The sequence below is a fragment of the Grammomys surdaster genome, unplaced genomic scaffold (genome assembly GCF_004785775.1).
Source record: "Grammomys surdaster isolate TR1022 unplaced genomic scaffold, NIH_TR_1.0 200, whole genome shotgun sequence".
In the NCBI taxonomy this organism is placed as follows: Eukaryota; Metazoa; Chordata; class Mammalia; order Rodentia; family Muridae; genus Grammomys; species Grammomys surdaster.
In genome coordinates, this window is record NW_021604645.1 from 199,054 (window position 1) to 212,155 (window position 13,102).

The 13,102-nt window shown below is 36.5% G+C and overlaps 1 protein-coding gene across 1 annotated transcript in view; it reads right to left on the minus strand.

Moving 5' to 3' along the window:
• Positions 1-1,876: 1,876 nt before the first annotated feature.
• Il1rapl2 (interleukin 1 receptor accessory protein like 2) overlaps positions 1,877-13,102 on the minus strand; it is a 1,099,213-nt gene continuing 1,087,987 nt past the window's right edge. Inside the window, exon 11 of the mRNA XM_028770319.1 lies at positions 1,877-2,909. Coding sequence (XP_028626152.1) covers positions 2,212-2,909 — 698 coding nt within the window. The 3' untranslated portion in view covers positions 1,877-2,211. The remainder of the gene's footprint in view (positions 2,910-13,102) is intronic.

Below are 13,102 nucleotides of genomic sequence, written 5' to 3' on the forward strand. Positions count from 1 at the left end.
AGTGTACACATTAGTTCCTGAAAATGGTAGAAAAGGTTTCTTGTCAAGTTCCCCAGCACAAGTGTGAATGCTGGGTTTCTGAGTACCTACAAGCAGTGAAGGGACACATTGTGGCCAGCCAAGTCAAATTGCTACCCACGTTTAATCATTGTAAATAAAGGAAGTAGAGAGGCCCATGTTATATTTTCAGAACTGGCATGCTCAATACAGAACTATTAGTTTAAAAATATGACTGAACATTCTATTTGAATTCATCTAGATTTCTGTGAAAAATAAAATTGTAAAAAGTACAATTGTCCACTTAAAACACGTACCACTCATTTCATGCAGATTATTAATTTAGTTATTACACATAGCATTAAGGAATACTCAGAGTAAATATAACTTTATAACACTTGGAAAACACTTCAGAATTGATAGACTTTCATTTTGAAATACTTATAGTTTTTACCGAAGTTTCCATTCTTGGTGGGAAAAAATACATCTATGAAATACCCACATATGGTGAACAGGACTTTTCAAAGGAGCAACCAATGTCTCCCTGTGAAATAAACATGTATCACTGTGAAACTTCTACACAGTTTTGGTCCAAAAATGGATTTTCTAAACAGATAAGATATAGAAAAGCAACAGAGAAACAGGTAATTTCACAGCACTGATGGATTACAGGGAAGCAACCCTGGAAAGCAATTAGAGACAAATCGTCAAAGCATATTTTCTCATTTCATACTACTTTTGGGTCTCACAATCACAAGGGGTAAACAAAGTCTTAATTTTTACACATTGTATACATCGTCCTTCTTCATAATTGTACAAGGATTTTCTGTAAGAACCATTTGTACAATTTCTGAATCAACTTTGATCAGCAGTTAAGCAGTTGACCCCCCCCCCCCAGGCATGAGGTGGGAGAGGACGCCAAATTAATTGTAAGTGGCAAAAAGTCATGATCCACAATGAGTCTTAGAGGTGGGATACATTCTTTACAGCCATCAGGATTTAGGTTAGTCACAAAGATGTGCTGACATAGTGCAGTCCCAGTCTCTGTATGAAGATGGACAAGCTTAGTCTTTTAAATATATTCTTTGAAGCACCAGGGATAGAGATACTTCCGCAGGAGACTTGCGCATATAGTGGAGCGTATTCTTTGTATGTACAGAATAGTCTATTTCACAACTATGTTGCAAGTGAGAAAGTCTGCAGTCACTGCTCTGCCACTAGTAAACTCAACTCAGCTCTACATTTCTGAATAGTGTCGTTACTTCTCTTCAACTGCAGACATTTGCAGTCAATATATATTTAAGCGCAACTTGCAATGAGGTTGAAAAACAAGTAGGGCAATGCCCACATCTTCACATAAATCTTAGAGTGTAAGAGTGTTTGGGGGAAAATACATCTAAATGTGAAGGTTTACAGAAACAATAAATTGTGTACTTTAAGATGCATTTTTAAAGCTGCAAAATGTTTTTTTAATGATACAGAAAGTCATAAGGTTTACTAAAAATCATTTTTAAAGAGCTTAGAGCTGTCTATTCATTTGACTAAGAAATGCACACAGTTTCCCTACCTACCAGTTTGGCTACAGTTGATGTGCTTGTCTATTAGAACTAAAAGCTGTTGTTACAAGCTGTTGGTTTAGTCTACAGGAGTTGTCCATTACGTTGAAGATGTAATATTCCAATCATTTTCTCAACTGATCTTCCTGGACAGTCTTCCAATTGGCTGCCTCAATCTGTTTTGTTCCTGTACAATTCTCAGATGCTTTCAGTTACTTTAGAGAAGTTCTCTTTTCCCTTATACATTCATTCAGAATTTTTAAACTCAGTGAAATTTTAAACATTTCTTTCTTTCTTTTGCTTTCTTTCTTTTTCCTTTTTTTTTTTCGGAAAAATACTGTTGAAATGTTAAACTCCTAAATATGGGCAGTCCATATGGTGCCATAAAACCTACTTGAAAAGGACACAATTCAATTTTTTCCAGGAAAAATCAAATCTGTACATTGTGACAAGGTGCCATACTACAAAAGCAAGACGTTTTACTCCCCTACTATTCTATAAATGTAAATAAAAATATTTAAGTACAAACATGACTGTTGTGCCTTTTTCTTCATCTTTTCAGCACCTCAGTGTTTTTAGGTATAATTTGTTCTCAGTATAGCAGAAATTTCATGTTCTCTCATAGTTGTGCTGAAGAATTGAGATTTTTTTCCCTCTGCTACCAAATATCACTGGTGAAGCTAAGCTCTTTGGATGATAATGGCAGAAGGGGATTGTTCCTTGAAAATTCCTCAGTCTCTTTTAAGGAATTATTAAGGGGTAGCTGTCCATTGAGTAGTGTCAGTGGCAAGTTACAGTAAGTGTGGTGGTTGCCTAAGGAGGGTACTGACAGGTTGTTGGCTAGCATCTCGTGTTTGTATCCTCTGCAACAGTGCCTCATTTGCATTGAATCCGAATGATGGAACTCAGGGAGATCAGCTTGCGATGGCACCATTGTGGCTGAGGTACTCGTCATGGCAATTGAAGGTATAGGCTGAAGTTCTCCAAAAAGACCCTGTTCTGCAGAGTCAAGAACATGGCAGTGGGAGAGCATTTCTTTTTTCTTGATGGGCATTTCATACACTAAGTGCTTCCAAAACTTAGAATTTAATTTGCTGCTTTTGGGTCCCTTCCACTTGATCAGTGACAGAAGTTTGATGTTGTGCTTTAGTGATTCCACTTCCTGGCAATTCACCTTCCCTTTTAATTCTGTACACTCAATCAAAATCACTTTGATTTCTCCACTGACTAGCATGTTATGGAGTCTGCTTTCCAGTTCGAAAATACTCCATCCCCGTCTGAGAATATAGTCTGGAGTTAGCACGATAATAAGTCTTCTGCTTTGCTCAACACATCTTGTGAGATCTTCAATATATGCTATAAATCACAGAAAGAGAGAAAGAGTAAAACAAAGACATTGTCTTTAAAGCATTAGGCTTGCATTCTAGATCCGGGCTTTAACTAAAGCCCATTATATTTTCTCTTATGTATTGCATATTCAGAAAGCCCATTTCTGCAACAGTTAAGAAACTACATACACCTGGGTAAATCCTTTTCGTAGCCTTATCATTACTTACAGTATACTGATGACACACACTTTTTCTTCTTCAGAGTTCAGGTATAGTTCAACACCTTTTGTTTATTTAGTCACTTAACTCAAGGCAAACTTCCAGACTAGTTAGTTCTCTTAAGTGAACAAGTCATCAACCAGTTGATGAAAGGTGAACAGAAACTTTTTAATAAACAGTTATTTTTCTTTTGAATTTGGTGTGTTCCTTCTTGTCTGTACTTTCTCTTTATAATTTTTAGCTAACAAATAATAATGGTACACACCACCCCCATTTCAACTGCTAAAATATTATGGAAGCCATGTGTGTGTGGTATCAACATGAGAGACTGTGAGAGAGATGGTGGACGGTCTCTTTTAGAATCACAGTTACCTGATGGGTCAGAATATCTTCTGTCGTCTGCAGCATTAGGTCCTTAACATTGGCCTTCAAACTAATAGATAGGAAAGTGATTTCTGTTCATGAGTTAAGTAGAAACATTCTACTGCTTTAAGAATGAAGGTTGGAATTAGCAGTGAGTCTAAAAGTGGTATACAATGCCTGTAAAGGAGGGGAAGAAGGCTAGATACTTAGAAATAAATTACTTTGTGTTGTAATTCAGAAAGTGAGGTGACTATTTTATGGTTTTCTTCATGATAGGACACGACTCAATTACCTCTAGGTTTGTTTATCCCATACATTAATCCTGTAGAAATCACGATTCTCACAGTCTCATCTGCCATAAAGTGAAGCCCTTACACTCATGTGTTGTTAACAAATGGAGACTTAGACACAGGCGCTGCACCAGAAAGCAGTGTTTACTAAGCAAAGCTCAGGGCCCTGTCTAATGTACTAATAATGTTCTAGCAGAAGCAGTGCTTACAGAAGCATAGCAACAGTTGTCACCTCAAATCTGGCCCAGGTTACTGATTGCTTTTGAGCAGTCACATTCAGCACATAGCATGGGGACATCAAACAGCTTGGTAGAAGCCATTTGAAAAGAGAAACTTATTCCACAGATGCACATTTTTTCAGATGACCTTCTTTTTCCAGTATCATATTTTCATCACTTGGCAGTGGGAAAGCTTTCAAAAGCAACAATGAGCAACATTTCTATGCACTCTGCTGATAAACAACAGCAGCAGCAACAACAAAATAAACCTTCAAAAGAGATACACGGAATTGCCCATTTAACAATTTCTTGTTATTTTTCAATGATTAATAATTCTTTAGTTATATTAATAAATCTATTTCAGTATGTTCTCATGCATTAGGTACATTTGACAGTATGTTAGAGGATGAGGGTACTCACTAAGTAATAATAATAATAATAATAATAATAATAATAATAATTTTAAGTGTTTTTCTTTATAGACTATCTATCCAGAGGGAAAAGTTGGCAATGAAATCTACAACACCCCCAGGGCAGTGGGGAAGTTTGTCACTGAGAGATTTGATGAGACAAAATGGAAGGAAAGGTGGAAAGTTTCACTAGAGTAGAAAGCTATTATCCCAATGTATCAACAGCTCTGACTCTTCATGTTCTTCCTTCCTTTCTGCTCCAAAAAAGAAAGAAGCTATGTGGGAAGCTTCATCATTAGAAGTTGGATCTGTAAGATACAGTAAAATAAACTATCATGCATCTTTCCAATTATTTTTTCACCTTTTCTCCATAATAACAACAACAACAACAACAACAAAAACCAAATCAAATCCCATTCTCAGAATCATGGTAGTGGTACAAAAGAAAAAAAATACACGAGGACATACTTTTATCAAGTGGATATATTCATTATAATTTCTTAGAAATCTTTGGTATAATTTCTTTTCCAAGACTCAACTTTACTAATAATCTTGTCTCCTCAAGTGTAGCTCAGACTCTGAAATTTTAAAAAGTAGTGTACAAACATTTACAGTAGTCACAGTAAATACATTCCCAAGACCAACATTTTATTTTTTTTATGTCAGGCTACATTCTAAAGACACCTATAGAAACAGAGATCTGGGAGGAATTCAGGGAGACTAGTGGGTGAGATCACATCTCATTGTGTGAATTTTTTTAAGGAACTAGTTAAAAAGTAATTACTTAGAACAGGAAAAAAAGATGCTTACAGACAATTGTTAGGGTTGGGCCAGGTGATCTAAGAAGGGGGATTCATGAACTCTGCAAAACTTCCTGTCACCTCAAAAGGAAACAGCAGTTGTCAGAAAGAAGAGACAGCAGAAACCATAAAGTTAGCTTCCGTGACTCCACTTGTGTTTCTCATAAAAGGGTCTTAAGTGCCCAGCCATTTTTTTTAAAAGCAAACTCTATATCTATATATTTATGTATCAAGATAAATTACAAGTTGATCAGCCATTGATTTCATTGATCTATCATAGACTTCAGCTTGGATGGTCTCTTTCTGGGATGCGGAAAGGAAGAGGGTCAAATATTTTCCCCATTAGTATAGCTTTCCCAGTTGAAATATCTATATTATGTTTGCCCATTTTACAGCTAAGCAGAATGCATTTAGGGATTTAGGGGCATCTTAGAAACTTTCGCACCCAGAAGAAATTTATTAGGACAGTTCCCACTCTGCTCAGCTGCACAGGGTGTGGGTGTTGAAGGGAACCTTGGAGAGAGGGAGTGCTCCCAGTCTCCAGCATACTACATTGGCTCTGCTTATCCTGGCAAAGTCTAGTGGAGAGTTGAGGCAAGCATCCAGATAATTCGGGCTGAAAACCTGCTGTGGAAGAAAAAAAATGGAATTATCCTGGTTTGCCCTATATATACATTAATCATATGCACTGGAGTTAGACAGTACATCAAAATTTTCCCTGAGTAGAAATAGCCCAACTGTCCCAAAGAAAACACAAGCCATTTGCTTGGACCTTGAATTCTGTGTTCCATTTCACTTGGTGAAAAAGCAAGTGGAAGTTTTCAGATGTGAAGCCCACATTTCACTTCTTGGGATGGTGATCAGTGGCTGGGCAGCAACCTCAGTGTTTGAAAGCAGCTGGGGAGGTGCCGCTAAGAGCTGCCTGGCTCTGTGGAAAAGAAGGAGAGCCTGTGCTTTTGCTCTCACAGTCTGGCTCACTCTGTGTTTTTCTCTCTTCTCTCTCTCATTTACCTTTTTCGATCACTTGCTCTGTCCCTTTCTTTATTCTTCTTTTCTGCTTTTTTCTAGCTTTTCCTTTCGTCTCCAAGTTTTTCTTTTTTCTTTAATTTTTTCACTACTTTCTTGTTCATTTTTTTTCTTGCCCCCTCCCTTCTTCCTCCTGGCTCCTTTTAAGCTTTTCTCTTTTTCTTTGGGAAAAACAAGAAGCTAAGGCTCTTGCAAAAATGTAGATAATGGAGAAGAAATAAACGAGGCATGGTCCCAATAATTTATATGTTAGTCTTTAGCCAGGGAGTCCTTGTTAGCTGACTAAGTATGAAGCAAGTACCCAAGATAATTCACCCCTCATCTCAGGGTGGTATATCTATATCTAATGACTGTGATTTTAAACTAAATCTTCTAAAACCAATGACATGGTTTTGGGTGGCCCATAAACAAAGAGTGACACTTTTTACATTTTGAAAGTGCCTTTTTTTTTGGATGATGAATAAGATGAACATGATGCAAGGGGGAGCATATGTGATCCAAAAATCTTAAAATATTTACTAACTTGATCTTTATAGAGAAGATTTGCCATACCTGAATTATAGACCAGGCAGAGTGGTTAGGCTTGGAACAGTTCCAAATAAACTAAGCCGAAACAGGTATCAAGTTATAACATTGCTGGTCCAAAGCACAGTCTCTAACAGGCAGTCAGGTTTGCCCTGGTAGGCTGTGGTTTTGTGGGAGACATTTTAGAAGCCTTCAGAAAATGTATTTCAAAGCTTGTTACCACAACGTGATAATAAAGAAAGTTTTCTCAAAAAATCCCCAAACCCTCAGGACTTATGAATACTCACTACATTTTACCCTGACTTGTTCATACAAATTTAGCAATGGAGTAGGAAAAATTCCTTAAAAGATGCTCCATATATATAACCCTTCAATAAAAGGTCACACAGCGCCATGTCTTTTTGTACCTTTTGGTTTTACCTAACTCTGATGGCAGAGAAGAACAAAGCAGGCTGTGGTGATAATCTAGTCTCTCTCAAGTCTATGAAAGCACAGACAGCAACCAAGCACATTTGACCTATTCATGACCTTCACAACCAGGCAAAGAAAAAGAAAAGCTTCAGTAAAATTTTGATGAAGACGCTTAAGTTAGGATAGGAAAAAAAATCGACATTTGTTGTGTCAATGTCAAGAAGCATTTTCTTTTTTCTTATCCAGGGATTAGCTGTTTGCAACACATTATCAAAGACAATGCCATGTCACTAGACCCTCTTTTGGCTGTGTATACGCTGGTAACATCATTATTGGTGGAAATCAATGAAAATGACTTAATAAAACCTTATTAAAAGTATGGTAAATTGAATTTAAAAATCCATTTCAGAAGTTTTATGAAAGAATACTAAAGTGCACTTATTTATAGAAGTAGGATTAAATTAAAGTGATGGGAAAATCAATTATGCTTGTTTTAATAAAGCAAAGAGCATACTGAAAGGGGAAACATAAAATAGAAACAGAAAGAATAGCAGTTCTAATTAACTGCATCTAGAGTATATGTATAGCTTTGAAGACTTCAGCATCCTTCATACTTCAAGGCTTTGGGTTGGCTGTAGATGAAGAGAGACAAGAAAACTCCATATTAACAGAGTCTTTGGTGGTCAACCTTCTGACTATTGACCATATGATTTTGCAAACTGATTAATTAGGTATTTGTAAATTTGTTTGTATTTGTACTTGCATTTATATTGAGATTATTATCAGAGTATATGGCATGTTTTTTAAGTTAAAAAATCAAATATGTAGGGTCTAGGCATAGAATAATTTGGTACTCTACCAGATTCAAAGTATAGGATTTGGATATACTTAAAGTCATAATTATATACAACTATAACACCAAAGCATATCATCAGAGTGAGGTGGAATGCATCAAAGCATATAATACTCCATCAGTTTTTGGTGAGCATTAGCTAACTGATAAACATCAACAGAAGCATCTACAAAAATATAGGTTGATACATTAAGTTAAAAGTCTATATGTTTCCCATATAACAAAGAAACATATTTTCACATCTATATACTTATGATGGAAAAATTTTTAGACACTTGGCATACCAAGAGACTTCTAATGAGGTAATTTTTATTACCATTTAATTGAAAATATTATTTGGATTTCAGATGATTGTAAGAAATACTACCAAAATTGTCATACAGGTTGACTGTACATTGACTGATGTGAAAGCTTTGGCATCTTGACTCCCCTTTGACAGTTGTAGGATTCTGTCCTTTATTGCTACAGAGACAGATTCTACCATTTGCCTTGAGCCAGGTACGTACACATGTGCTTCCCGTTGGTAACTTCCCCTTTCCCCACATTTCTCAAGTCCTTAGCTAGATAGCAGGAGTACATTTCTGCAGCAGGAAGTTCCTTCTTGACTGACAAGTGAAAGAATCGCATGAAGTATGAGTAGTGGGTGAATTGCCATTGAACTTAGATTTACTGTGAGCTTCTGTGGGGAGGGAAACTTTACTTTTCTACATGTGTGAAATTGGAGGTCTTATTTCTGGTAGCAAGAGTTCTTCAGACCTGTTTTTGCATTTCACTCCTGGGAATGATGTCTACATCCTGTTGTCTTTCACCTTTTCACGTTTGAAGACAACTCAGAGAAAGATAAAGAGGAGCTTAATAGGGCTACAGAATGCCATACTATCTTCCTTCCCCCTGCTCCAGCTCTAGAAATGCACATATGTAACTAATTCACTACAGTGTCACCTTACTGACTATGGAACAAAGACATTACTGCTTATGGAGATTTTTGTTTTTTTGTATTTTTCCGTAAGTGTCAAGATTTTATCTTGCTCCTTTGATTAAAAAAAAAAACCAAAATGCCTGTGCTTTAAACTCTTCATTTGCTGATTAAAATTCTGTACAATGGATTCTAACCTCTACCTCAAGGGTTGATGAGAAAACTAGTCCATTTTACCTCAGCAAAATTTGAGATGATTAGAATACAATTTCTGCTCTTGATTGTTTCTAGCATGAAGGAAATTGTCAAGACACCTAATTTTATTCCGGGGAGTAAATTTCAAACAATGTCTTAAATTTCATTGGTTGTACATGTCACCTCTGCCTCACACTTTTTAGGTCACAGACATTAGATTGCCTGGAAAGAGATTTTATTACTCCCCAAAGACAACTTACTTGAATTGTGTCCAATCTGTTCAGCGATTCTAGGGACCATTGGCAATGACTACTTATAGGGCCGTGTACAAAAATATTTTTGCATGCCTCACTTCAGAAGTCATTAAGGTTCACCTGACAGCTGATGGATTCTCTAGTCATTTGTCATTTTATTGTCAGAACTATCACATGACTAAACCTAATCATTAAAAGACTGAAGATTAGGAAAGGTTAACACATATATGAAATAAGAGAACCATTTCCTGTGAAACTCATGAAAGAGTACTAGGATTCTTGAGTAAGAGAGCCTAATAGAAACTTGGGCACAAAAACAAGTAAAAGAAATATTGACATTTGAGGTCGAATTTAGAGATATAATTTCAAGGGACATGGTTGGTCAGTCATATGCATAATAATATTTCTCCTTACTAGTATCTTTCTCTGCCATAATCATGCATAAATAGTTCATTTAGAGATCTTATAAATATCTCTATTAAAAAGGGGGAAATTGAGGCAATGCCTGTGAAGTATTTTCTTTCTTCTTTAAGGTGTCATTCACACAATTATACTTTTGTTCAAAGTTACTACTAGAATCAGCTTGTGTCATAATTCTTAATAAATATTGTATGTACACTTTTAAGGAACTCACTTTGCTTCTTTTAAAGGTACATAAGGACTATAGAATGGATTCTTCCATTTTATTTCTTTGTCTTAGAATGTTCTTGTCCCTTTCCAACCAGCAGATCTCGGTGTGATTCCAACTTTTTATACTTTTTATGCTTCATAATATGTGCAGAAACTCTGAGATAAGATGGATCCGAGAGGCTAAATGGTCCTCATCCAAAAATGTCCTCAATTTCAAGATCTCAATTGCACAGCTGGGTTCCGTTGGTCACATGTCAGCTTCAGAGCACATCTGTTCATTCCTCAAGGATCCACTAGGCCCCATGAACACAATGTGCTCTGTGTAGGGTACTTTACACCACAAAACTCAGCAGCTGCACGGGTGAGAAAATCTCTACTTCTCTAGTTTGTGTCTCTAGGCAGTTTGAGTAGGGTGTTTTCTATCTGGCTTTCTTTTGGTTGCTTGTCACTTCTGACATACAGATGCTTGTTGGCAACAAAGTTGCTTTCACTGTTTTCAGGACAGATGTTTCTAGTCTGGGAAGAAATAGACCAAACTTACTGGAAAGTATAAATTCTTGCCACATTTAGGCACCTAACCTGAGAAAACATAAAGAAGATCTTGGCCACTGATTCAAGAATGGAAACATAGTTATTGCCAGGAAAATAATGTCCCAAATCTGAAGACTTGGGCTCAGGATTTAGGGAAAAAATATTTGCTTCAAATATTCTCATCCCTATGGTTCATAGCAGACACACAACAACAATTTCCCAATAGTCATGTGGTAAAAGAATATAGACAACACCAATTCATCTGGAAGATGAACACCTTTTATATCTGAGCTTTCTTAAGGGGGGGAGGGAGAGAAGGGGAGGGAGAGAACAAGAGAGACTGAGGCTGAGATTCATGCACTTTAAAAATTCTGGACAGCAGAAATATTTTGAGTTGATGGGCTTGAGGAAAGTACTGTGGGAAAGGCAGAAAACAATGACTGAAAATACATGAAAGGTAGTGACATTTAAACTGATTTTATTCATAGAGTGTTATTCTATATTAAGAAGGATTGTATAAAGTTTGCATTCATAGTTCTTGTTGCTACTTTTGGAGGAAGGAATAGATATAGGTAAGTATGCATTAAATGAGATGTAAGGGACAAAAGCAGCTTACAATATTGTAACTAGGGTCCCCCCCCACAGGAATGTGTCTCTATTTATATAGCATAACCTGTTAAATCTGTACCAATGACTGCAAATTCAGACCACAGAAGCTTCTTTAATAACATGCATTCACCAAGTCCAAAATGTTCTACTCTGTCATTCATGTGTAAATCAAGTATATTATTCATATACTTCATCGACTTCCTGAATGCGTGCTAAAAATGCCAAGGAAAAACTCGTTAATCGTGACATGGTGACTGCTCAGCTAGCACCAAAATGTTGATGGAAAAGAAAAATTGTCAAAGAGCCTTTTAAAGAACTTCTGCAGGTTATACTCTCAAATCGGAATTCAGAGAACATGAATTCCCTAGTTCAGGAAGGAAGGATTAAAAGCAAACACCCTCCAGTGGTTGCATCTACAAGTTGCATAGTTTTTCAAATGGCTGGCTGTGGAAATAAAAATTCCTCTGTACCATCTACCCTGTACTACCACCCTGGGTCATGCCTCCAGTCATTGTGATGATTGTGAAATCTCGACAAAACCTATGAAAATGATATTCTATGGACTATCAAATCTCTGCTGCTTTTGATGTGTAATCCTCTGATAGAACATAAACTCTCAGAGCTGGAACCATGGCTAGCTCGCTCATTATAATCCTAAGATGTTACAGACATTTACAAGTGCCAACAGAACCCAAGTCCTAGATGGAACACCTGAATACGTTCAGGTTTGTAACAGATTAAGCACAAGAGTGACACATGTTTTAGATATATTGTTTAGTAGACAAATAGTCAAGAAAAATCCTTGTTAATTTTCTTTCCTTTTACTTCTGTTAACCTAACATCACTGAAACAAAATCAACAGTTAGGAGGTACCACCAGATCACTCTAAAACTTATTGTCTCATAATCACAATATTATTACTATAAGGATAAATGGAATACACTATACTATCCAAGGGACTTATAATGATAGTGGTAAGATAAAAATAAATGAAAGGCTACCTAAAGTTATAAGACCAAAAATTACCATAACATAGGTCTAATAGTCAAAAAGTACATATCCACCATGAACTTAGGGCTGGAGAGGTTACTACAGTAACTGATATGGAAAATAAACAAGAGTCTTCAAAGGGATATAAGGCAAATGTGAATAGAAACAGTGGAGGAACACACATAATGCATATCATAGGCATAGCTTGGCTAGAGTAGAGGCTTTGAGTAGAGGTAATGGTAGGTAGCAAATAAAATGGTTGGTGGGAGAAAAATGTGAGTGAGCAGCAATTATAAGCGTTTTTAGGGAAAGCTTGTGCATTTTGTACTGAGGGGAATAGTGAAAAATCAAAGTTTGTCCAACAATAGTTTGGCACTTTTGGGGATGTGCACATATTAATGGATTATGTGGAACAGTGAAAGCATAAAGGAAACAGTTATAATTGCTACTGTTGGAATACTAAAATTAGTGTCTAGGCTATGATAGTCAAAGTGAGAGTGAAAAAGATGCAAGGGACATGATTTGGGAGAAAGACATTGAGACATAAAAATGACTCTGGGGCATCAGGATATTTCTTCGGTACTGATTGCTATAGAATTGTATTTCAAGTCATGAAATCACAAAACAAATGAATAGAGATACCATGGGAAGAATGAGCTTGGAAACATTTGAACTGAGGAAAGGAAATGGGCTTGTGTATACTTTTTTCCTTTGATCATTCAATGTGCATTAAATGTACATACTAATAAATGCACTCAAACACACATACATATGATCCGCAAGAAAAAAATAATCAAGATTTGAATAAATATTACTGAGGAACAGCATGATTTAGTAGTGTGAGAACTATCGTTTATTTCTAGCTCTGGTTTTGATAGCCATGTGGCTTCTTTGAGCCTTCGTTTCCTCATCTGGAAGATAAGCACATAAACATTCTCTCTCTCTCTCTCTCTCTCTCTCTCTCTCTCTCTCTCTCTCTCT